The sequence below is a fragment of the Chelonoidis abingdonii genome, chromosome 9 (genome assembly GCF_003597395.2).
Source record: "Chelonoidis abingdonii isolate Lonesome George chromosome 9, CheloAbing_2.0, whole genome shotgun sequence".
Lineage (NCBI taxonomy): Eukaryota > Metazoa > Chordata > Testudines > Testudinidae > Chelonoidis > Chelonoidis abingdonii.
Window position 1 is genome coordinate 59,814,808 of NC_133777.1, and position 27,761 is coordinate 59,842,568.

The 27,761-nt window shown below is 36.0% G+C and overlaps 1 protein-coding gene across 15 annotated transcripts in view; it reads right to left on the reverse strand.

The window, feature by feature from the left end:
* The window catches only part of TCF12 (transcription factor 12), a 356,426-nt gene that overhangs the window by 31,915 nt on the left and 296,750 nt on the right, over window positions 1–27,761 (reverse strand). For 12 of the 15 annotated variants that reach the window (XM_075069601.1, XM_075069600.1, XM_075069603.1 and 9 more), the window contains 4 exons: window positions 6,933–7,038; window positions 5,665–5,804; window positions 5,223–5,367; window positions 3,115–3,179 (listed from right to left, as the gene is read on the reverse strand). In XM_075069601.1, the coding sequence (XP_074925702.1) occupies window positions 3,115–3,179; window positions 5,223–5,367; window positions 5,665–5,804; window positions 6,933–7,038 (456 nt within the window). Of the gene's footprint in view, window positions 1–3,114; window positions 3,180–5,222; window positions 5,368–5,664; window positions 5,805–6,932; window positions 7,039–17,388; window positions 17,547–27,761 lie in introns of those variants that run through there. The other 3 variants (XM_075069612.1, XM_032774107.2, XM_075069613.1) reach the window with 3 other exon arrangements.

The following is a 27,761-nucleotide window of genomic DNA, read 5'->3' on the forward strand; positions in this document are numbered from 1 at the left end:
TCGACCACAGAGCATCTCCCATCGACACAGCACAGTGAAGACATTGGGGTAAGTCGACCTAAACTACTTAGCGTAGCTAGTAGCGTAACTTAGGTCGACTTACCCGTTAGTGAAGAAAAGCTCCCAGCATCTCTTGGCCTTCTTCCAGCAGAGCCAGAAAATCCATTTTTTTCAGCTATCTACACAGAAATCTATTTTAAAAAAATCATTTTTAAAAGAAAAAAACTGTTAAAACCCACAGGTTAAATACAAAGTCAGAACGCATTCTGCATGCAGCCCATGGCTGCTGTATTGTTAAATGACCAATGATGAACAACTCTGACACCTTCTGCCAGGCTTAAACGGTAACATGACTCATTTTACTGGAACAAATGAAACTCCTCCTCCTATCAGTCATGGTCTATTCCAATCAGCAGGGTGCCAATATGCCAGTATCTAATGAAAAGGGTCTTGGACAAAAGCTGCACAATTGAGAGCCCGCAGCGCCAAACCTCAGAGCTGCTAGTCCAATTTTTTAAACACTACAGTGTACATTTCAGTTAAGCTTTGTTATGTTAATGTTATTGAGTCTAAAGCAACAAAGAAACTTAATTCATGAATTACTTTTAAAAGTCAACTTCCCTACATTTTCTTTTCTTTTGTTAGGGGACCACTGGCCATTTAACTGTCCAGATCACACAAAGGCCTTTCCCATAGTATTGAGGTAGGAATCAAAACGTAAGTTATCACAAAGAGGTCTGATATAATCAACTAAGTTAAACAGTCCTCCTGTTTGATCTTCTCTAAATTAAAGACCAAGTGTTCTGATTTGGCATTAGGCACTGAAATAAACCAGATGTTTCTCCCTCCATATAACCCTCCATGGGCATAATCTTAAAGGGTTATTGTTTGGCAAATGTTCAGGGAAACACACTAGAAATGGCACAAATACCCAGATTTTCTTTTCTTTCTATCTACACTAGTTCATTATCCAAACTAATGCATAATCCACAGGGCTTTCGGAACTTTGTGTAAATACTTTCATGTACAATTCTTTTTCTTGCCTACCCTGAGATTAAGACCACAATTATCCAGGCTTAAACCTAAAATAAAAGAACCTTTGCAAATGTATTATCTGGCCTTACATGTTTAATCACACAGTATTCTGTATGGTCTTTAATACCTAAACTGAGGAACAAATGTTGCAGCCTCTGATGTTTCACACATGAAAGGCCTTTGTAAGATGTACATCAACAGAATCTTGGACCTAGAAATTCCTCCTAATAATACTAATAGTGGTGTTTAACATCTAAGAAGACAGATAGTGGCTTTAAATATGCAAGACGATTTAAGCATTTAAAAAAAATCTTTCCAAAAACAGATACAATTTCACAAAGTTTATTAGCCACTGAAATTTAAATGCACCATTTTCATTCCAAACATTATGATTCCCTTCCTCAAAAAGTAATGTTGCTGTATTACTTACTGAACAGTTGTGAAAAGTGTGCTGTGTGTGTGTATTTGGGGTAAAGGGAGCAGATGGATGAAGCAAGGGATTTGAAGTGTGCAGACTATGGCATGCACTGATAGAGCAGATGGAATGCATCATCATCAGCTATGACAGAAATGATTTATGGAATGACCTGGCTGCTCCTGCCAAGCAACAACACAGGATGACAGAACTAAGTTACTATGACAACCAAAGCCCACCCACCAGTTAGATTAAACATTCCTGCCCTGACTTCCACTCACAGTAAATTTGGAATTTTCTCCAAACACGAGCCTGGTTTTCCCAGCTAGTCACAGTAAGAGAAAAATACCCGTGGATCTGTTCAACAGGAAAAAGATGGAGAGCAACTGAAAATCTCACAAGATCACATGGGTCTGGGCTAGCCCATAAGGCCAAGATTTTAGCAAAAAAAAAAATTGGCCAGGCTGTGGACCATACATGCCCTAGGAGAACTGTACAACAATGAACAGCACAATGCTTGTAAGCACTGTTATGTCCAAGAAGCTTTTCCTTCAGATTGATGAGAGCCAAAAATGGCCCAAATTCTTTACTAGATGGACAGTTCATGCAGCCACACACAGGACTACCCTCTGCACTCTTGAATTGTTAACTAGGTACCTGATCCACAGAAGCAACAGGGACAATATTTTTCTCTCCAAAGCCAGTCAGATTTAGAGAAATCTGCTACCTGATATGGACATCAGTGAAGTCCATTTGACATTAGCAGAGCTGGTCATCCTTTAACATATGATCATCAGAGGAAAGCAAGACTAACACCATCAGCATGAGTGTGCATATTTGTGTGCAGTGGGCTGAGGTGGAGAGAACAGAAAGCAGCCCAGACATGGTCTTTTGCAGCTGGAAAGGAGTCATTTTTATCTCTTGAATCAGGATTAGGCATCCAGAGTGCTAAGCAACAGAAGTTTGCAGAGCTTTCCCAGCCACCACCCATAAATCTGGAATTTCTGCTACACCGAGCATTAAGTCAGACACTGAATATAAACGTTTCAAAATTTGCTCTGTATTAGGAACTAATGTATTAAAAATAATGGCTCCTTTAATACTATTAACACATACCATTTTACTGCATTGTAAAATTATTATTATCTACAAAAAAGTTTAAATAATTTTTAATAGATTAGGGACTTGCAATGTTTCAATTTATTACTTCATTTTATTTCACTTTTTGCCCTCAGATAAATTTAATTGACTTAAATGGGAGTTGTATGTACATATCACAGAAAAGAAATTGCTTTATGATTAGGCTAAACAGCTAGTGTTTATAAATTTTGTTTTGTGTACACAACTTTCCAATCCCTGCTCATCTGTGATATCCTGATCTTCCGCAGAATAGGCAAATGCCTAGCAAAAAAATCTGATGGGAATCTCACACAAATAAAAGCAATAATTTCCATTTGCCTTGATATGGACATAATATACACAAATATATCATGGAGTGTTGCGTTAACACATTAGGTTACTGTGTTTTGGACATATTTAATGGCTAACTGTAGGTATTCATAAGTAACAAAAAGATAACTATGTATAAGGGAAATCATGATCAACATTTTAAACAAGATGTGGTTTAAATTAATCTGAATACTGTGTCAATAATCATTACTTACAGATGCCAATGCCTTTCCAAGTGCATCACCCGTCTGTGAGCTTCCAGTCCCATTTCCTCTGTTTCCTGTAATGGGAAAATAAACACAATGCTTATTTTAAGGCCAAAGAACCAAGTTTCTTTTATTAATCTAAATTTTAGCAAATGCGGTTGAACACACTATCATTGTTTTAATGGGACACTGTCAGGAAGTCAAGATTAACCTAATGTCAATAGAACATGTTTTCATTATATTAAAACAATGTGAGTGAACACAGTCTTGTGTTTAGATTTTGGTAATCTCATTTCCCTGCACCATTTGCAGCCCAAATACAACAGCATTGTTCCAGCACGAGGATGAGAAAGTCAAGCTAGTCAGGGACAAGAGTGAAACAGATTTGCCTAGTTTCATTATCCAGGCTGAAGGAAATGCAAAAGGAAAACCGACTGTGAAAAATATTTAATTAATTTTAATAATAAAAAGTAACACTAAAGAGTTGCAAATTGAATTGCTTCAGTAGGCAGGCCAAGCTCATGGGACTCTCAGTGGCTCTTTGCATTCCTCCATTCCCTCCCACAAGCTCCCTGTGTGTCACCCTTCCAAACTCTCTATTTCAAGGACTCCCTGCCACCCCACGCTGCATGCTATGGACTCTGTCTCCCAATTTCCACCTGGCCACATGCCAAAGGCTCTGTGTGCCTCCTCATTCCAAAGGCCATCAAGCTGAACATAAGGCTTCAAAAGCTTAGCCAATAAGAATCACAGGTAAGGAATTTTTTGTTTCAAAATATGAATTTTAACCTGAATATGTCCCTTCAAAAATACAGATAAATTCTGTGCACATCAAATTCTGCCAGCAAATATTGCACTTACATATAAAGCTGTGCAAAATGTTCCCCATGGAATCCAAATCATGGATCGATCATCTGATTTATATTTTATAATGAACTTCAAATCTTGCATTGGATTCAAGGAAACCTTTATGAACTGGACTCATTTAAGGATCCAGGTCTATGATATGTCCCCAAATCAGGGCAAATATAACCAACCAAACTAAGTTTCACTTACACCAAGACTGAAAGTAAAGCTGTGTGTGAATCCATGCCAAACTGAAAAAGCACTCATGCAATCTTGAGAATGGAAACCATTGAGTTTCCATGGCTGTATTAATAAGTGATTTTATGATACATCATTATTCACAAATATCTATGAAAAGAGAAAAAATGAGTCCACATTTGTACTCTCTGGATATGCGGTGAAGGGATTAAAGAGAGTTAATAACCTGCCACTGACCTTTTTACTCTGGGACTGGCCAGTGATCTGAGGTCAAACTTAAGGGGAGGCGGCACATAATACACCATGAAAAATTCTGTAACAGATCCACTCCAAAGACAAAATGCCTCGAGCCACCACAACGCTCCATTAATAAAGCGATGGCATCTATATCACAGAACAGGAGCCTTCTACATGCTGTTTATGCACTGATTTCACAAAGCCTGGGGGACCACTGGCCATTTATTAAATGGGTGCAATTCCCTAGTAGGGGCACAATTTAAGTGTGTCTGAAATCAGTTCAGTTTAAGGCTATTACAAACCAATTTAAACTAAACCGGTTTAATACAATCAAACCAGTTTGAGGGTCCACACTGCGGGGATGGGGTGGTTGCACTGATTTAACTAAGTTTGTTTAAAAAATATCCCCCCTTTAGTTAACCAGACATAAATGTGTGTGCAGACCAGGCCTACCTCTTAGGGTATGTTTACACTACCCGCCGGATTGGCGGGTAGTGATTGATCTACTGGGGATCGATGCATCACATCTCATCTAGATGCAATACATCGATCCCCGAACGCGCTCCCTGTCGACTTCAGAACTCCATCGGGGTGAGAGGCAGAAGCGGAGTCGATGAGGGAAGCAGTGGCCGTTGATCCCGTGCCGTGAGGATGTATCTAGGTTGATCTAAGATACATCGACTTCAGCTACACTATTCTCGTAGCTGAAGTTGCATATCTTAGATCGACCCCACCCTCCAGTGTAGACCAGGCTTTAGTATCTTACAGTTAAAAAACAAAAGAAAAGGAACCTTTATTGGCTAAATAACTTCAAAGAATTCTTAAGAGAATCTTACCCAGTATATTATCTGATCCATTGATGGGTGGAGTATGTGAGGCAGCAACATAAGGTGAACTACTGGCACTGCTGCGATGGAAGCTAGACATTGGAGGAAGACTGGCATTTATATCTGTAGGCGAGACTGAATGTGGGGGATAGCTCTAGAAGGAAGCAAAACAAATAAGAGCTAATTAACCAGAATTTTTAAAAACATTTGTATATCTTGTTAAGATACCATTATCTAAGAAAGGGACTAGCTGTCCATCAGCCAAACAACCCATTCCATTACCAAAAATCATTTAAAAATTATACACAAACAAGATGCAACAAAATCAATATGCCACATTCTGACAATCTAATTTTGAATCGACACTACTAGAAGATCAGACGGGAAATGAAACAGATCAGTCTCCAGAAATATATTTACATACGCAATTGCATTAGCCTATATAACTTACCAAGCGGTCATGTGTGTGTAGACTGCCATAACTGCTGGACTGTGACATGTGAGAAGAGGAGCTTCCCAGCACTCCACCATAACCAGGCTGGCTCATCCCATTGGATGAATTCCAAAGATCAGAAGAGTTGTGGGTCCCATCTATGTTTTTTTAACAAAAGAAAAGAAAGAGATCTCTCTAATACAAGAAGTATACTGAGTTCTCCTTTCCTTTACATTATTTAGAAAATACGTAATTCACCAACTCAATTGGCCTAATATCAGTACGGAAATAGGGAATAGCTAATAAGGTGTCTCCCATTCTCCTGCCACCACACTGTGTTGCTATATTTAAAAAAATGAGGCTTTATAGCTGAAATACAATCCAACCACAGCTGAGAAAATACCAAGTACTCTGCTAATTACAAAGACCTTCAGTAAGGCCAGATTTATATCAAGAGGGATGATAAAAATTCCAGACTGCAAAAAAACTTGATGCTTGGCTAAGTAATGCTCACCATAAATATACAGTGGAAAAGATTTCTCAGTCCATAACAGGCAATTTATATTTCCTAAAACATTCTAATATTATAAAATAAAAAAGGTTCCATAATAGCGGACTTAAATAACTGATAATTACTACATTATATAAGCCTCAAACCAAAGTGTGTCAGCACTGTTTTCCCTCAGCAATAAAGACTGCAATGACATTGTACACTTCAGTACTCAAAGATGATGTTTAGGATATATTTCAAAACCTTATCTAACCAAAGTAAAAGCTAGTTATGTGACATCAAGTTGAGGAAAACGTGGTCTCAATCTCATGAATTCTGGTCCTTGTTTGTTTGCAATTCAAAGTCATCTGTATTTTTGGCACGGTGGAGACATAAGCATTCACGGAGAACCCAGATTGTTAACAGACATTGTACAGCCAAAATCCAGAATGACCAAGAAGCCCTCAGCTCATTTTCTGCTATCATTCTGGTGCGTTGTTCTGAAGCTCCTACAAATCAAAGAATGGGGAATTCTGTCCATCTGGCCTGCTGGATAATCCCCTTAAATTACAGTCAGCAATTAATGTCACAAAGAAACCTTTAAATCAAAGGATAGCTCCCTTCAGCTAACAGATTGTAGAAGTATACAAAATTCAACGCTACGACTGAGCACAATACATTCCCTGGAAATGTATTTATTATATTATTTGATGCAATGCTGGGTTAGCCTCACATTTCCCCCTAAAGGACAAATTACAAACATTACTGTATTTAGAGTTACCGGTACTTTACTTACCTTGCATAAAGAAAGTGCTAGCAAACATACTGCTTGGTGGTTTAGGAGACGGGTAACTTGGAGATTCTCTGTTGAAATCATCAGAACTTGGAGATGGTGCATATACCTAAAAATTGGAAAGCAACAAAAAGCATGGATGTAATATTTGGCCGTCACACATAAGAAACAGCGTGCTAGTACAGAGACCTAAATTAAAGGGAATAGTGCAGCAAGTCCCAATATTTAATTCATTTGTTGACATTATTTTGTTTTTAGCAAGTTGCCAAAGTACTACTGTGATCTTAACACCACACTTTCTGGTGTGCCAATTCAACCAGGTGGCCTGATAAAAGCCTAAGTGCTGATTCTGCTTACAAAGCACATATCTCACACAGAAACAAAATAGTGGTCCCAAAATGAGCTTTGATTTTAAAATAACTCTATTCTTGTTTAAATATTTAACAAGTCGGAATCCCAACAACTCAGGTAAAACATTCATGTCCAGTGAAACTGTTGGGAGTTTAGTGTCACTGCACTGCATAATCCAATCAGAAACCTGTCTGCTTTTTTAGAGTTACCAGTGGTAGGACGTGGGGGAAGGGGAGAAGTAATGCAAGTCTATATCATGCTGAGTGATCTAAAAACTTCAACATCAAATAACCTTTTAAGTCTGGCACAGCTTTTAAAAATCTTGTTTTGATTTGGCAGTAGAGTACCAATTTCTTCTGGTAAGCCCTTGCTTCAGATAAGCTCAGTATGACCATTGCAATGGTAAATAACCAACTTTCTCATCAAATTGAAAGCTATACAGGGGACCAAATAAAAGTAACCATCAGATGATTCTAATTACGGCAACTATGGTATGTATAAACAAAATCAATACAGACAATTCATCAATGACTCATAGTATAATGCAAGTTGTGCCAAGGCAGGCAATATCTTTATAATGATAATTTTTCTAAATATTCCAATATGAATGATTTACATTGTTATTATTAATAGCAGTAGTACTGTAGTATCTAGGAGGCTCCAGTCATGGACCAGGAACTGAGGCATAGTGCAAAAACAAAATAAAAAATGTCCTCTTAAAATTACTTTTAGTTATGAAAAACTGTAGTGCAGATACATTCATGTAGTAAATGGCTACTGAGTACACAAAAATGTAAGCAAAAATATTTTTGCCACATAATATGTTAAAATAAAAAAGGTTATTTTTTAAAGAATACTCAATTTTCTTCCCCCCCTTTCCCCAAAATAAACTAATTTATTTATAGGTTTCAAATGTATTATTTTTAAAAGTCTAAACTTAATAAGTGCATAAGAGAGATGCCAAAATTGTAAGGTGCATATTTTTGTGTGTGCATGCATATACCTACGCACACATACATACACAGTTAGGTCACTCCCCCAACACTGTAACAGGCTGGGTACCACTCAAGAGAAAAAAGACACAGACTAAAAAGGGTCTCGGACTACCACCAACATCTAAGAAACTTCTATTCTAGTATGCAAGGGTGAATGTTCTAATATGGGAATTTGAGAAGTTAAGTGGGTCACATCTTGTATTTGCATACAAAAACCCAGAATGCTTTTCCAGCCTGCTGTTGTCAGATCAAATGGGTCAGCATGTGTTTGGATACAGTTGTTGTATGCAGTGTGACTGATTCGCCATTCCTCTGCACAAGTTTGACACCAACGTAACTCCAATGAAATCAGCTAAGCTATACCAGTGTATAAAACACTGGTAAGGAAGTACAGAAGCCACCCTAGGCATCTTCTTTATCAAGAACCGGGTCTTGAAGCATGGAAGAGAGGGAGGGAGGAATATAGTGGAAACATTTCACAACTTTTAGTATCTCTCTGTTTTTTGCATTTACATTTTACAAACAAACTCAAGGGGACATTTTTGTTTGTATGTTTTTGTTATTTTGGCAACAAAGTTAGTGTTTCCAAGAGCTTTTGTTCAAATTGATGGTTACTTTTTTTTTGGTTACTTCCAAATGTTGAATTCCTGGAAATAAAGAAAATTTTACCATGGAAAGTACTAACCAAATCTGAGCTATAGCATGATAACATGTTATAAACTGTGTTAAGAGTATGTATGTATTTATGGTACATAAGAAATATATATATATATATATACACACACACACACACACACACTTCACACATAGTCAAACAAAAGTGATAAGACTGTCAAATTTTAAATGCTCATAATAATAAGGCTACAAACATATTAGGCAAAACTAGGTGCAATTTATAAGTTGTCTGTTGTGCAAAATAATGCAGCATATGCTATAGCTGATGGATAATCTATCACTGTCACAAGACAGCAGAGGAAACAAAGCTCAGTGATATGCAGCACTGACACAGAGATGTGCACTGATTAATGTGAAAAAATCCACCATGACATATTATACATATTTTCAACTTTGCCAAAGTAATGCTATCAACAAGAGTTGTAATGTGTGCTACAGACTGAAATTTCAATCACTTCTAATAATTTTGACATTTTATATAACTATCTAAACAAGCAAGCACCTCAGAAGGGAAATTAAACTGAAAAAGTTCAGCTCCAACAAATGCATCGTTTATGGTTACACATATACAGGACATTAGCATAATAAAAATGTTCTGAAATATTCCAATGTCAAAGAGGCCCTTTCAAATAGCTACATGAAAGTTCTAGCACAGGCACATAAGTTTATATAGTTTCTGTTTGTTTTTGGTATCCTAACTATAGCTTGCAAAAACATAGCTGCAATGTTATGAAGCTGCACTTGTGCCAGTCTAGATTTTTCAGATCAAAGGGCTCTGGCGGCAAAACACAACTGATGTGGTCTCAAAGACTTCATTAACTCCAGATGTGGGGAAATAGTCAGCCAATTCCACAAAAAGAGCAAGTCTCTTTTAGTTACAATCAGACCTACCCGCAAATTAAAACCAGGCGTCTTATGTCATCTGATCACCTGCAGATGAATGCCAGTTTTTTTTTTTCTGGTTAATGACCTAATCATAAGTTTTACTCTGTGTTATTATGAACAGAATTTAAAAGCAAAGGAAAAAAAAAGATTATTGAGATTAGACTACATCTACAAGAAGCAAAATGCAAACTTTTAATTAAAAGTTGACAATAAAGGAAACATATTTAAATACCCTTTCAAGTTAGGAAAAGATGCATTAGATCATGTAGCTCAAACCTTTTAAACATATTTAATGATTAGGGCCCTTCACCAGCCTATGTGGCTCTTGGCCCATAACAGCTCTGCAAGCCTCTCATCACACAGTGATGGAATTTGCTCCCTAGTTAGAAGGTGTTTTCTTTTGCAGCAGCTGTGTAATGAGGTTTTAAGTATGACCTGCCTGCCCAATATTGTTTCTTTGGGCTATCAAGTGATGGGAATGACACCTGGGAGGAACCAAAATAGTTCTTCTCTGGCTGACATTCTCAGGGAGCCAGGGAATAGTGCTAAAAGACCATCCAGCCCAAAAAATCTGCTTGGCAGACAACTCGGTCAAGCAGGTAGAAGAAAATCCATCCTGCTAAAGGTTTCCCCAAATTCCCCTAAGCACATCGGAGGCAGGAGCAGAAGGGAACTTCAAAGAAAGCACCCATATTAAACTAATGAGGGGTGGGAGAGCTCTTCCAAAACACCCACTCCAGAGTCAATATTTAAATGGTCCATATAGTAGAGGTCTTGTCTCTCTCCACGCTGTATGCAGACTTTACGCTTCAATCCTAGGGTTGTAATAATTCCTGCAGGCTGTGTGGTCTGAGCAGGAAGGAAGTGGGACAAGGGAGTTGCAGAGCACAGGTCAAGAGCTCCACTTCCCTCTCCTTCCCCCACCCTGAGCTGTTCCACATTTCTCTAGTATGAACGGTTGAGTGATTCTGGATTGTTTTTTTGTTTAAGCTCTCTTCAGTTTGTCGATGTCCTCAATAGGTTGTACTACTGTACAGCCAGCCTGCTTGGCCTTTCAGAGCTGGGGCAGCTCAGAACAGCATGGACTGTTCCTACTGAGTCAGGTTTAAGCAGCATATCTACTTTCAAATGTGCGGTTATTCTTAACATATTAAATGGATACTCTTATAAAAATCATTTAAAAAGTGTAATAAATCTACAAAGTATCAGGAAATTATATGCCATGTCCGTTGCTTTACTAATTTAAAAATTTCCGAACATAAAGGCATTACTTTATCTTAAAAGGTTTGAGTTACTGATTTTGCTTTGTAACTAAAATTAGATCTTCACTCTATAAACATCAATAAAAAGCACCAAAAATACCTCATTTGCATGCTTTTCAACTAATTTCCTTCCTATTAATGGATTTGGTATTTTTATATGCTCATGATCCATACTAAATGTAGATGTAAACAGATGAAACATCCCAGTGAAGCAAAATATTAAAACCTATTTTAAAGATGCCTCCATTAAATCAGGACCAAATCTCCCAACATGCATGCTGTATGTGAAATTATAAATTATATTATTCATTTAAACCTTGCTATTCAGAAAGTTTCAGAGGTTACAAAAACTAACATTGATCAAGCTGCTACATACAAACTTCTTTTCTAGGGCAGTAAAAATGGATACCCACATCTATACCTTATGAACTCCACTAACTGGCCTTTCCAAATTTCATCAGCACCAGTCATGTATCATATAAGTATGCACTGATGAATGATCCGGGGACGTGGCAGACTTTCACAATATATTATTTGTATGTACTGTGGCAAAGTCTTCTGCTGCTGAAAAGGTATTGTGATAAATGGAAACTTATTTTAGTGCTTAGCTCCTTCAGAAACATAGTGAACATAAAAACTGAGAGAATGAAGAATGGCAATTATAGTTATTCCATCCTGTATTTATAAGAAGATACAAGTACTCATACTGGCAACAAAATATTTTAGGTATTGTCAAATTTTAATGAACACACAAAACAATATTTAAGCACAACAAAAGCTAGGAAATGCAAGGGTCAAGTTAACTCTGTACTAAATATTATTTTCTGCCAAGGACTTCAGACACCAGGTATGACGTCTCAAACTGATCTGAGAATCCCTCAATACTTAAGCACAATGGAAAAAAAAAAAAGAGAAAAGAATGTCAGTCTAAACTATTAACCTGACCGTAATTTTTAAATGATAGTATAAATCTACAGAAAAATATTACAACTGTAGGAAGATATGGCTCCTTCAGTGCCTTAAAGTCCATCTTGTAAATAAATGTTTATGCAGTTTTTAAGCTCACGTCATAAATGCTTGAGGAGCTCTGAAAATGTGGAATTATTGATACCATAATGGTGCATTATGCAAACCTGTCTTACTTCCTGGGTTAACATGAGGTGTTAAGAAATGCAGTATCATGTCAAGGATGTAGTCAAATTTAAGCACTAAACTAACTTCCTAAAAATCCTGACTGAATATCTGAGGTGGAGGGAGGAGAGGGAAATGAAAGAGTGGGAGCGCAAGTAAATACACAACATATTTGAAGATTCCTTTTGCAATAATTTTCTAAACAAGTTGCCGTCTCCTCCACTTCCTAAAAAAAGATCAGACCACATTTTTGACTAATGATATGTACAATTCAGTCTATAAAAATTCCAGTGTTTTAATTAAAGGAATTCAAAGGAAGACTGAAACTGATCACTTTAATCAACCCATTTCCAGTACTTGTTTGTCAAATTTCAGAATACCTTTATGGCTATGATAGAAATTCCTACATATTAATACTGACCACATTAAACTAGAGGAGTATTGATACATTTTCTTTTGCTTTTAAGTTCACTTCTCTTATCTCACTGGTAATCTCAGTTTCTACAACTCATAGCCATAGACTAATGTGTTTCTACAGGATGTCTTCAACACTAGTGTGTTTATCAAAGCAAATACACTGAACAAATGAGTGTATGTCACTGTTTGGTGCCCACAATTTTGAGAAATATAGATCCATCCAATATAGCACCTGATCCCGTCCCTAGCTGCTTTCATTTGCCCATAGAAATGGACATAACCTTCACACTGAAGCATCAATAAAGCATGCCGTAGACTACACACCCTCCCAGCAGGGGACTGCTCCTCAATAGATTGACAATTCTGCCCACTGGAGTTGAGCAGATAAAACTCTCCTGGGCTATCACATTGCGACCCATAATACCTCTTTGGAGGGGGAAAAAAAAGGTTGACCAATGCTACAAGCTCACTTTATTCAAGGCCCAAAGCAGTCTACCCCCTAGCGATTTCCTGCATGATCCTATGTTTGTCCTGACTTACAAATGTTAGCTTTGACCTTGTCTGAGCTGCTATGGGCAGCATGTGGTATAGGGTAGATTTAATTGTACTTTTCTCTCTGTGTGCTAACTGGTCCAATACTAATAAAACCTGAATCAAAATCTCTCTGGAAAGCAGAAAACATTTACACTATTAACACTTGGTTGGTGTAAATTTTGCAAACTGAATATGTCTACATTTATGTAAAAACAGATTTTACATGTTTATTCCTTTTAGAAGGTACCAAGGAAAATAAAATTGGATTGATATATTTCATCTGAGGTAATCTGCAAAATTTTAACACTTATAGTGATATGTGCTATCTTGATATTCTAATTCAGTGTGCTATGAAATAACACTAACAAGCAAGTTCTCTCCACAGACCCCCCGAACCACGTATTTCTAGATAGTATTTTATACACCTCTCAGAAAAATGGAGAAAATAACTTTACTCAGGAACTAGTTCATCTCACTCAAGAATTAGTTAAAATTTTCCACTGAAAATGTGGAAAACATGAATGATCTTCAGGAACATACATTATAATTTATGTTTGTTCTTTCCTTCTCTGTTTATCACCATTGTAACAACTTGCTATGGCAGAAGCTGAAACTCCTTCGTAAGAAATCCCTCTCTATGAAATTTTGCCCTACGCTGAGGAAAACACAAGAGTAACTACTTACATACTTAGTAACTAAACAAACCACATGGGACTGAGGTACCAAATTCATTCATACTGTGAACAGTACCTGGAGTATAACATGCTACTAAATTATGTCATATTGAATAGTGGCGTTAAAAGCTGCACAAAATACACTTGAAAATTAAGCAAAATGTAGCAAAAATGTTTCTCCAAGTGATCTGATATTGTTTGATAAGCAGTAATATTGGCATATTATTCTCTATTCTGTCAAGTTTTTAACCAGTTCTCACTCACTGCTTATTTGACTACATAAGATAGTAAAAAAAAAAAAATCATATAAATAATATCCTACATGTTTTTAATTTTCAGGCGGCATTGCTGAAAAAGCTGAGAACATTTATTTGTTTTATCTCAATGGAAACACAAACAAAAACTGTATTTTTTGGACCTCTATTGGTTCCCTTTTCTACTTTACAGGACATGAACAAGAAGCACCAAAAAAATAGGTTTCCCTTTTTAAAAAAAAAAGGAAAAAAAAGGGTCGAAAGCAACTCCCTGTAGTCATTAAAAAAGCCTGTCAGTACATGCCATTAAGTTTGCCTCAAACATCTGATTTTTTCCTTCCAAAGGATATGAACTTAGCACCTAGCAGAAATGGAACTTGATAGACAGAATGGGTTAATATTTAATTGCGCTTTTTCACAATTTGAAAGAACACTCTTTCTGACTTAATTCAACCTTCCTTCGTCCCAGCCCCCAATGTATAATTGGATGTTCTTCCCCGACACTAAGAAAATAATTTCTGGATATCAACAGGTGAAGAAAAGAAAAAACATGCAGTTTTCTAGTTTAATATAAATAGCTAATGCAGAAGAATAAGCTCATCTACTTAGTTTTTAATTTAGGGGACACACTACTCAAAATATTTCTTGTTTCGTATTATATAATCCACATATTAGTAGTGTTTTATTGCTGAGTAGCGGATTTATGCTAAAATTCTAATTTTCCCTACATACTTCTCTTCTGTAATATATGTTAAATTACCAAATTAATCCCTTCAGACAGCACGGAAAATCACATTTAATTTGTAAACTTTTACTCTACTTCCATGCAAATGCATCTGAAACCTCTTATGATCACCCACTCCATATTACCTAGCAGTATTTGGAAGCATCTTTTTCAGTTTAATCCTATTTTGCCTATGTATTATTTACTTTGCTAACTCTTTTCCCACTTTAAAGTTAAAAATATCTTTCAAAAATATAATTTACAGATGAAAGTTTAATACTGGTTTCTGGATGCCATTTTCCACTTGCATTTTTGCATACAAATCAGCATTTCATACAGTTTAGTAGATAGCAGGCAATATGCTGATATCTAAAGTCAAAATCACCATTCAAATAAAATCTCAAAACATGAGCCAGATGCCATTATCTGCTAAGTGATCAAATGATACAAATTAAAGTAGTAGCACTTCAATATGAAGTGTGGTCTTGCAGTCTTCTCGAAATGTGGAGATGTTCACACACAATCCTGAATATCAAATTAAAACCTCTCCCTCTTCATTTGAAGGTTAAAAGCATTAATGGAAAGCAAAAGATGAAGGGAAAAAAAAACACAAACCAACACACACACATGCACTCTGCTTACATATATTTGAATGAAATAGTAATTACATTCTTTATTCTAATTTATAGAATTATTTGAGGAAATAAAATACTGAAAGCTGGCAATAAGTTTAAAAAAAAAATCACAACCAAAATTTAAGGCAACATGATACAGGACTGTCATATGATTTGTCATCTATTTATTAACTCTTCAAGATCATAAAGGTCACCTCTGACCTATAACAGGCACATGCTATCAATTTTCAGGCCATGCTCCCCTACAGCACCAGCACTTCCATCTACTATAAGCCTGGGAATGCTTAATAAGATCAAAGCTTTTTTTCCTGCTACAGAACAAAGAGAAATGTTGTAATAAGGCGATCTGTGTTCAAGAAAGAATAAAAATCAGAACTCCGTTCAAATCACACTCCTCTTGCCTCAGGGGTACTGTATAGTTAATTTTACTTAAGTCTAATATATATCTTCACATAAAACTTCAAAAAGACTGATAACTTAGGAGCAGACATGAAAGAAAAATCATTTCACATTTGAAAGACAGCTGGCATTGATACGAAAGGAAATGAAACAGAGATCATGCAGTTTCACTTACTTCCCCACTCTCTCCCCCCAATATCTTTTCTCTCATTCAAGAAGCTCATACACCTAGTTTTTAATGAGTTTAAAGATCATTCATTGGATCATCATTAATCAGAAAACCTTGGCAAAAAGTTTACTACTAAATAAAGACAAAACTCTTGTAAGCTTATGGGACAAGAAAAACAAATGAAACTGATCTATATATATTCCTTTTAAGACCAGGGACAAGCCAAAATCATATACAAGTAATATGAACAGAAAATGCTTAAACAAAACAATTGTGCATACACTGTATAAAAGACCCCAGATTTGTGTTCTGTATTCTGCCATACAATGATATTTTAAAAATTTAAATATCAGTTATGAAATAAAAACATATCATTTAATACATAGCAAATTAAAATAGAGGAATTCAAAGATTCCGTTTTAATTTTTTCAAAAGCTGGTGAATGTCCATTTTTATTTTGTAATCTGCAATAGTTCCAATAACATTTTTTCACTTTACTTAAAATGATTCTGGAAAAAATCAAATCTTGAACAAGAGCTTAATGCTTGCTTACAACTTGAGACATACTACTTGATTCAAATGCCACCATTCTCGGCAGTATGGCACAAAATGACCAGAACCCAAAACTATGAAGCCGGTCACTAAAACAGAAGTCTATCAAGTATAAGCAAAAATGTAATGTTTTGTAATCTTTCGGAAGAAAATGGATTAAAACCCCTCTACTGCACTAGTACAGGGTACAATGTCTACTGAAAAATGTTTTAGTGTAAATAGTGATTAAAGTTTGTGAATCAGACTAACTTTCCTGTATATGGTCAAAATACTAGTTTGATTGGAAGCAGATGGTATAACAGTAAAGTTAGTCTCTGAACCTCAAACTCCAAACAGGAAACGCAAGCCTTACTGGCTGACTGCTTCCCTAATCATTCCCAGAGATTCATACTTGTTATTTTTATAAATAACCACAAAGGCTTTCATCTTTTCTCCCTGTTGTACAAAGCAGCCAATAAACCTAAATGTCATTTTTTAACTATCAGAATCCCCCCCCCCCAACACTATTTGCAAACGCATTGCAAACATGGAGATCACAGATGGTCTTTTAAAAAGAAAATACATTAGAAATGTTACTTAGTTCAATGTTAGGTTAATGTTTAAAAAATTACAAACTATGAGCTTAACTGTATCTTATCACAGAATGCCAGCCTTACAAGTCTTCTAAAATATGCAAGTGAATTACACCAGCAATCTAAATATACTTTGTTAGACTAATCTAAAAACACACGGGTTTCAGTAAGTGCCTATTCAGCTATGTCAGCCACTTTGAAACTATACGAACAAAGGAAAGCACCCTTACCGTTTTCCCATTGTAGTAATACATCAAAGAATTGCTGCCCATTCCAGGTACAGGGTATGCACAATACATACTGATTCTAAAAATGACACAGTCTGCAGTTAAAGTGCACTGCTTCTCTCCAAGACATCCATCCACCCGATCAAACAGAGTAATTCTTCAGTACTAAGTGTACACACATGGATCTACTCAAAAGGAACTTATGCAAAACAGGACTGAACCATTTCATATGGGGAAGAGGGGGGTGTGAGAGAGAGACATACACTGTAATTTCTATAAAATTCTATCAACCCCCCGTTTTTAGTCATAATTCCAACCAGCAAAACTCTTGCAAAAACAGTTTATTTACAACAGTTAAGATACAGAGGTTTGTAGCTACCAGTATACTGAGAAATTATTAGCTTTGTCCATGCAAATAAAATACTACAAAGGAATAACAAATAGAAAAATCCTAGTTAATCTTCTGTTTTTTGTTTTAATTCAATTAGAGCACTTGTGGCAGTAGAGTCATAGCTTGATGCACCTCCAGTGACACTACCATCTGGCTCTGTCTAAAGTTGCTTCCAACTTTGACAAACACACCACAGAGCAATCATGAACTGGAAACACTGAATCATATGTAACAAGAAGGACTAGACAGTTAAGCCTTCTACATAATCACTTCCTGGGCCAAAAAGTATTATGTCCCAATTAATTAAGTATCTCTATTAGGCCACGGGTTGTTTCTAACTGGGGAAAAAGTATATCCTCTTAAACGAGTACTATATAGCTGTCAAACAAAAGAAAATACAGTATGTCATGTTTAGTTAAAATATATTATATATGTTTAAAACAGACAACTAAATAAAGGTAAATATTTTAATATTACAAAATCCAAAGTTCATATTTAAATTACATAGCATGAAAAATGTATGAGTAAGTTTGGCCAAATTTTGAACATTTTAGACTATAAAATGCATTTTTGTGAGAAAACATTTTTCCCCCTCTCATATGTGGACACACACACACACACACACACACACGAGAATTGGCAGAAACATACAATTTTAGTGTTAATCTGACAAAAATGTATTGCACATATATTACATAGAATCCCTCAATATACACACACATTTATAGTCTATTCTTCCCTAAACTGCATCCTCTTGGTGAAGAATATGAAATTCCCTCAGTTTGCTTGATAAATTAAGCATATAAAATGAAAGCCAATACGCAAGGAATGAAGTTACCGCTGTTGGGGATGGGGGATTAATACTAAAAGCAAATCCTCTTTAGTATGTTACTCAGTACATCAGGAAACTACTAATCCATATGTTTGTACATAAATATGTTTATATTCTACAGATGAATACAACTGGCTGTTAAAGAATGTGCAGGGTCCACTGAGCCTCTTTAAAAATAAAAAAAAGTCAAGGGCAGAAAAAAATTACAGCAGAAAATCTCTTTCCCACTCTCTTTGACTGTGTCAAATGCCAAATCTGTGAGTTTACCCTGCCTTCCCTTCTGTCCAGAACAGAGAACATACAGCAGACTAAGAAAAGAAGGGGTAACGTTCAATTCAGCCATGTGTAGGGAAAGAAAGCAAGCTGTGGAAATTAGGATACCTTTGACAAGCACCTTTCATGATGGGGAAGTCATCTAACCACAGAATGAAATTTAGCAAAGGAAACAGTCTAATAAGCTCAAATACTATTATCATGTGAGACTTCCATTAGGTTTTTGTACAGTGTCCATCACCTTAGTAAATAAGCACTGCAATATCTGTAAGTATACAGAATATATGCAGATTAGACACAAAAGTTTAGTCAGTGACATGCACCAGCAAAACGATATATAAGCATGACAGTTAAACTACTGTGATTATTCCAGTTTTGAATTAGGTTATCCTGAAATGTAAATGAATTGAAAAGCATGTACATTTTTACTGTTTAGCTTTATATGTTGATCAGATTGTTGCTTTTAATACATACATACAGGGGTTGGGGGAGGTAGAAAAGCATGAAGCGTTTTAAAAGCTAATGAACCAAATTTCAACCAAACTCTTCACCCATACAAAAGACTAAGCAGCAGCTGCAAAAAAGAACATCACTGTACATCAGACTATTAAAATGCCAAGCCTGCAGAGTGACTTGCAACTTCCTCCTTCCCCCAGGGATCACAAAGCCCCATTTCAGTCCCCAGAGAACTCTGTAAGAAGCTTTGATTTACAATTAACAATGCCATTCCTTAAACCTCCTCACTATGTTTAGGCTTCTATAGACGTGATATGCTAAAAGATCTTTAGATCTCTTATACTGCTTCCCTAAGTATATAGTATCTAGGATTAAAATGAATTATTTAGAACAATGTATCTTTTTATATTCAGGAAACACACAAAAAAAGCTATACAACAAAAGTCCAATTTTATTTTGGAAAAAAGAGGCAGAATAAAAGCACTCTCTCTTTTAATCAAATAGTTCCAGCACATAAGAAACTTTTATAGTGGTCAAAAATGTTTTAGCAGTGGTTAGATTCAGTTCTCCAAAACAAGGATGGACATTAATATGTATCTTGTATAATCTACTACTGGGTGTGTGCATGTAATAATTTGATTATTTTTGAAACACTGCAGGGAATAAAAAATCAGTATTTTACTATGTGGCATATGTGTTTCATCTTTCTTGCAGCTCATCTTCTAAACTTACACACAAAACCAGTAGAAGTTAAAAAAGTGTGAAGGCAATATTAATTGGTATTGTTTGCTAACTTGAGTAACATCTGTTTAAACAAGTAAATTGCTGAGGCTCGTCAACACACAGGCAAGCTAGTGTCAAAAACAGCACAAAAGAGTAGGTCTCATTCAAAATGCTGCCTCTGGGAAAAGGTAGAATAAAGACAAACACTCCCAACAATACCGCACTGATTAAAAGGATTTACTTCCGACAAACCAAAGAAGTAACAATTTCATCATGCTGTGTGGGGAATTAGCTATTTTACTGGAGCAGCACAGGTACACCTATATGCACTGTACAGAAAATTATCACCGTGTTGTATGCTTATAGCACCAACATACTATTTCCCCAATACATTAGAATCATAGAATATCAGGCTTGGAAGGGACCTGAGCAGGTCATCTGGTCCAAACCCCTGCTCAAAGCAGGACCAATCGCCAGCCAGATTTTTGCCCCAGATCCCTAAATGGCCCCCTCAAGGATTGAACTCACAACCCTGGGTTTAGCAGGCCAATCCTCAAACCACATTGTCACTCAATGTACCATATTTTCGGATCAAATTATTCTGCTTTCAAGCATATCAGGTTGTTATGAGTTTTCTTTTAATCTCTCAGTTTACATTGCCTAAAGATGATGACAAACTGACACATCTCGCAATTGCAGCAAACACCAATGGATGTACCTATAGAAAGCTCAAACTATAACTACTCTAACATGGTCCCAACAACCAAAAAAAGTTCTCTTTGTGTATGTCGGTGTTTTATTTTGTATTTTACATTTATTCTGAGCTGCACTGATTTCCACCCCACTCCCCACCCCCCTGCTTTAAGAAAAACATGTTACGGTGAAATGGATCATATATGGATCAATGATATCATAGTGAATACAGTTATTTGTTCTATTTTTCCTCGGTGACAAATCAAGGGTTAATCTTATGATTCAGTCCGACAGAACTAGTCAGCTGGAGACAGGGCCAATTTTTTAAACTTGATTTCAGACAGACATGCCGTCAGCAGAGGAGCACTGAATGGACATGCACTTTTGTAGCCTGAACGGTTTCCATTCACGATTCTACACTGTGTCAAAAACAATAACCTGTGTGTTTCTGTAAGTATATAAAGAGATTATGATCTCTGATGCAGAGTGAAATGCTGACCTAATAATAAACTAAACTACCTGTTTAAGAATGTTCTCAAAAGATTAATTCATTTTCAGTCAGATTTTAATGAGATACTTGCTTTTTAAAGTCCAGCTGTTTTGTCAAACATAGAATTTAGTCTATTTTTTTTTTACCTTTGTCCAATTCAAAGACACAACGAAAACACACACAGCAAGAATGAATCACCCACCTTTTTAACCAATTTAAAACTGCCACTAAGTTGACATCATACAGATAATTGAAAATTACTTTTTATAATATACCAGAGATAGGCAGAGGATCTCATCTCCACACCAGAAAGCACATCCTCTATTCAAAACTGTCCATAAATATGACAAACATCATATCAATGTTTAAAATAAAATGTCGCGTTATATTGCTTGTTTTATTATTTTAGTTATTATAAGAACTAAAAATTTTACACTGAATTGTGTACTCTTTTCCCCTCCAATAAAAGTTATTTGCCCACCATCAAAAACAAATACCAGATAAAATATTATGAACTTCCTGATGCAGAGTCTGTTTTTCCCAAGGACTTAAACATCAGCTTACAAATGAAAACCTCAAATAGGATACCAATAGCTCATTTTTTCTTACTTTTTTGGTACTAGTTGAAAAATGCTCTTCAATATTCGTGCACAAAATCTTTGTCCCAGAAACCACCTCTAAAATTCTCAATGAAAAAACCTCCAAATGTATTTATTTCTAAACAAAATGTTTATGATGATTAACTAGATCAAGCCTGGCAAGATGAATATCTATAAATTATATTGTCAGCAGACAATTAAAACAGATTCAGACTTTAAACTGTCTGAGAATTGCATGTAGCTACTTCTAGAGGAGAAAGATAGAAAATAGGCGTTGTCTAGAAGACAGACCTCTACTCATGTAAACATTTAAATATCTAGTAAATTAAAAAATCCTGAAAGCATGCCATCATGTTATTAGGAAAGGGAAAATTATCCATTTATCATGTACTGTGTAGTAAAAAGATGCAGCAGTTTGCAACTCCATAATAGTGCTTTTAAAAAAAAAGAAACAGCCAAGAATAAAAATCATTATAATAAAAACAAAATCAAAATAAAATTCATAACATTAAGTTAATTGAGTCCAATTAATTTACTTGTGTGCTTTCAAATCTGTGTAAAAGTTAAGTAGTAAAAGTTTTACTGTTTTCCAGTTCAAATGGTTGGTTTTTAACTTTAAAAAATTTTTTCTTTGCAGAAATACAGATATCTGATACTAAATAAAAAATAAGATCACATATTAAACCAGTATACAGCATTCCAGAAAATAAACCATATACTATACATTGATATCAGATTTCCAAACCAATTCCATGATGGCTACATGTGAAAACAGGAAACAATAATATTTAAAAAATAAGAAATTATATAGTCAGAAAAATTGAGTTACAGCCGATGGGAATGGCTTTCCTTCTAAAGTACTATACATTTTCAGCATGCGAGTTATTTTATATATTTAAATAGAAATAAAGATGCTTCTCATTAGGTGCATTATTCTAAGAGCTAATGAACAACAGCAACTTCTGTCAATTCCTCACATTCAGGTATTGTACAAATATTCCTTATTAGTGATATTTAATATAAATCCATAATGAAGTATCAAAGCAAGGAAGGTATTCAATATGCATCATTATTCCTAGCTTCGGAAAGCTTCAGAACTCTACTGAAGATTTTAGATATTTTGTAAAAATAAAAACAAAAAACCTAAGCAGTTTAATAGATGGCTTTGAAATGTCCTCAGGTCTATCTTCCTATGAGAAGCACTTAATTGCACACAATTTCATTTATGACAAAATGTATGTATACATTTGTTTGTTATACTTGACAAATGAGTAAGGGGTGTTACCAAACAACAGTACTTCCTATTGGACCAATCACCACTCTACAACATGATAGATAAATGCAGACACATTATAAAAATCAGATGTGAATTAAATAAGAGATTTAAAAAACCTTCCAAAGTAAACGATTCCACGCTTTTGTTATTGAAAGATGTAAAAGATTAAGTTAAGTTACACATCTCTTCATCATGAACTTAGTATGACCAAGCAAATGTATTTGAGAAATTAAAGGGAGATAAGGGGTCCCTCTGCTGGTCCAATTCCAGTATCATTTTGCTTTATTTTTTGCTCAAGTGCAATATGTTTAGCATTTCTCATGTACTCCCCAAAGTGATATATAGTAACATAGCTTCTGATGCAGTTTTAAAATTTTCCAGTAGGTGGTTCTATAATCAAAACTCTGCTCCATACGAAAAACAGTATTTTAATCTATTTAATAAATTAGCATCAGAGAAGCTTTAGGAAACTTTATGTCAAAGTGTAGATAGCGAGTTGCATAGAAACATAAGCTCAAAGGCACATTTCCCCTTTTTTTTTTCTGGTTCGCTGCCTGACAAAATTCTTCAGCAAACGAAGCTGTCTGGATGATCTGTCAAAAGCAAATGACAATCCTTTTGTCATCTATAGTTAGGGATCTAGTTAGTACTCCCTTAAGGAATTTCTTTTTTTTTTTAATAGGCTACCTAAGCTATCACAGAAAATGTCATGAAGTCTTGTGATTACATCTCCAGGATTGTACAACCTGTTTTCTTTATAGCCTTGAAGTGCCAAAGCTCAACATCACAAGAAACTCAATGGCACTAAAATGTTAGGCAATATTAATTCAATTTTAAATTTATACTCAGAGACTAGAACCAACATATACATCTTTGTGTCAGGATGACAAGTGAATCAGTAGTCTAGAAAACTTACATCTGAAGTTTATTCAGGGGTTTAGCCAGTTTTATTTCAGTGCAATTCTTTCCAACAGCAATCATTTTTTATTGGTTATTTCTGATAATTACAGGGTTAGATCACAGCCAAAGCAGCCTGTCTAGCATTTGTATTGATCAAGCAACCAATCAATTCAACAGCATGAAACAGGTAAAAGTCTTATAGATATTACCACATATTACTCTTCTAACAGACTGCACAGATTTTTGAACAGCCTTCCCACCAAAATCACAATGAACATCAAGTGACAAACTATAAGAAATAATCTTTTACTTATAAAAGCTTTCCCTCTCCCCATTTGTTGTAATGAAGAGCATCATGAATAACGAGGATGAACTGGCACATAGTCAGATGCAAAGCGGTAGTTTCAGCAATAACATGTAGCCTCTTTGTAAAGTTACAAAAGCTGCAGTCTTNGGGGTCCCTCTGCTGGTCCAATTCCAGTATCATTTTGCTTTATTTTTTGCTCAAGTGCAATATGTTTAGCATTTCTCATGTACTCCCCAAAGTGATATATAGTAACATAGCTTCTGATGCAGTTTTAAAATTTTCCAGTAGGTGGTTCTATAATCAAAACTCTGCTCCATACGAAAAACAGTATTTTAATCTATTTAATAAATTAGCATCAGAGAAGCTTTAGGAAACTTTATGTCAAAGTGTAGATAGCGAGTTGCATAGAAACATAAGCTCAAAGGCACATTTCCCCTTTTTTTTTTCTGGTTCGCTGCCTGACAAAATTCTTCAGCAAACGAAGCTGTCTGGATGATCTGTCAAAAGCAAATGACAATCCTTTTGTCATCTATAGTTAGGGATCTAGTTAGTACTCCCTTAAGGAATTTCTTTTTTTTTTTAATAGGCTACCTAAGCTATCACAGAAAATGTCATGAAGTCTTGTGATTACATCTCCAGGATTGTACAACCTGTTTTCTTTATAGCCTTGAAGTGCCAAAGCTCAACATCACAAGAAACTCAATGGCACTAAAATGTTAGGCAATATTAATTCAATTTTAAATTTATACTCAGAGACTAGAACCAACATATACATCTTTGTGTCAGGATGACAAGTGAATCAGTAGTCTAGAAAACTTACATCTGAAGTTTATTCAGGGGTTTAGCCAGTTTTATTTCAGTGCAATTCTTTCCAACAGCAATCATTTTTTATTGGTTATTTCTGATAATTACAGGGTTAGATCACAGCCAAAGCAGCCTGTCTAGCATTTGTATTGATCAAGCAACCAATCAATTCAACAGCATGAAACAGGTAAAAGTCTTATAGATATTACCACATATTACTCTTCTAACAGACTGCACAGATTTTTGAACAGCCTTCCCACCAAAATCACAATGAACATCAAGTGACAAACTATAAGAAATAATCTTTTACTTATAAAAGCTTTCCCTCTCCCCATTTGTTGTAATGAAGAGCATCATGAATAACGAGGATGAACTGGCACATAGTCAGATGCAAAGCGGTAGTTTCAGCAATAACATGTAGCCTCTTTGTAAAGTTACAAAAGCTGCAGTCTACTCATTTTGGGTTTTAACAACATTTTAAAGGTACCGATAAATTTAAGACCTTTCTATTCAGATTTCAATTATAATCTAATAGCACTTAAATACATGCATCTGGGATGCTGTGAAAACTTAAAGAGATTAGCTAATGACAACAGAAGGCCCTTACAGCAAGTCCTGAAGACAGCTAAGGAGACCTTCTGGCAGATATAACATAGAAGGGAATTCTACAGACATGATCCCTGATCAAAGCAGGCTCTGCTTTGGCTCAGTACAGTCAGAGAATCAGGACAGATAGCCTGGATAATTCATCTGATTTCAACTGTCTTGGAAGTACATTGTTGAGAGACGATCACTTAAGAGCCCTCAGCCCAGATCAGTGAGAACTTTACAGATTGTTAGCAAGACCTTGCAACAACCCAGTTTGCTACTTAATGACAGCTGGACACCTTGATTATGGGAGTGGAGGAAGCAGAGAAGTAGACAGGAAGCCCCATGTGACTGACTACTGCTGCTTCCAGATCAATTTCAAGGGATGCTCAAGTAGAAGTGAATTACAGTAATTTAGCCTGAAGATGGTGAAATCATAAAAGGCCTAATGAGGTCCATGACGACACAGAAAAAAGGGAGGGATGGAGATGGAAACAGTCACTGCTTAAGAAGAGTAGGTCTCAACAGTAAAATTTCTTTGGTATGTTACAGAATTTTGGAGCCTGGACACTTTAAACATTTACTATTTATTTGCTACTTTACCAAAAAAAAAAAAAAAAAAAAAAAAAAAGAGAGAGAGCAAGCTCCTACTCTGAGGAGCTCACACTTTGATTCAGCCATAACAAACAAGGAATAACAATGAAAAGTGGTGGTTAGAATGTGGAAGGACGGGGCTGAAGGCTACCCCAATAAGTAATCATGAGTGTGTGTATTCTAACCCACAATTTATTGACTCTGTTTCAATGTTTTAAAATGTATAAGTTACTGTATTATGGAATCCAGACCAAGGATCAGATCAGGATACAAATGAAAAAAAATTCCAAGAACATGTATTTTGATCCAGAAAGTCACCTTAATCCCATTCCTAATAAGCATGGTCCTGTGTCCTCCAAGTGCTTTATTGAACTATAGCTAGGAATACAGTCTCAGCAATAACTCCATGTAAAAATACCCTCATGGTAGAGTTAGTCAATGGGATACTCTCAGTTTGCCAAGCAGGGAATTTTGCATCAGACCTCACCACATCACCTATTGACCTCAGAACAACCTCAACGTAAGAACGGACATATTAGGTCAGACCAAAAATCCATCTAGCCCAATATCCCGTCTTCTTACAGTGGCCAATGCCAGGTGCCCTAAAGGGAATGAACAGAATAGGTAATCATCAAGTGATCCAACAAAGGATAGGGACACCACCCCTGCCCATCCTGTCTAATAGCCACTGATGGACCTATCCTTCATGAATTTATCTAGTTCTTTTTTGAACCCTGTTATAGTCTTGGCCTTAACGACATCTTCTGGCAGAGAGTTCCATAGGTTGACTGTGTGTTGTGTGAAAAAATACTTCCTTTTGTTTGTTTTAAACCTGCTGCCTATTAATTTCATTTGGTGACCCATTGTTCTTGAGTTATGAGGAGTACAACATAACATTTCCTTATTTACTTTCTTCACACAAGTCAGGATTTTAGAGAGGTATCTCATGACCCTCCTTAGTTGTCTCTTTTACAAGCTGAAAAGTCCCAGTTTTATTAATCTCTCCTCCTATGGAAGCCATTCCATACCTATCATTTTTGTTGCCCTTTTCTGAACTTTTTCGAGTTCCAATATATCGTTTTTGAGATGGGGCGACCATAGCTGCATGCAGTATTCAAGATATGGGCATACCTCAGAGTTTCCTGGCATCAAGGATAATTCTCTAAAAAGCCAGGGCACTCCTATACTCCATCTGCTAGAAAGCTGCTACATTCACTCACCATCTTAAAACAGGTAAAAACAAGTTGCCTTCATGGGGAAAGATGCCCATGAGCTGTTACCTTCCTTCAGGCCAGCTTCCTGTCTCTCGTCTTTATGGAGCACCACCCCAGCCTTATACCTACGGAATTGGGGAGGTGAAAAGCCATTCTTTTGAGGCATCTGTGAGGCATCTTTTCCATTTCTCTTCTATGCATCCAACCCAACACTCAAAGTCAATGTACAGACTCAT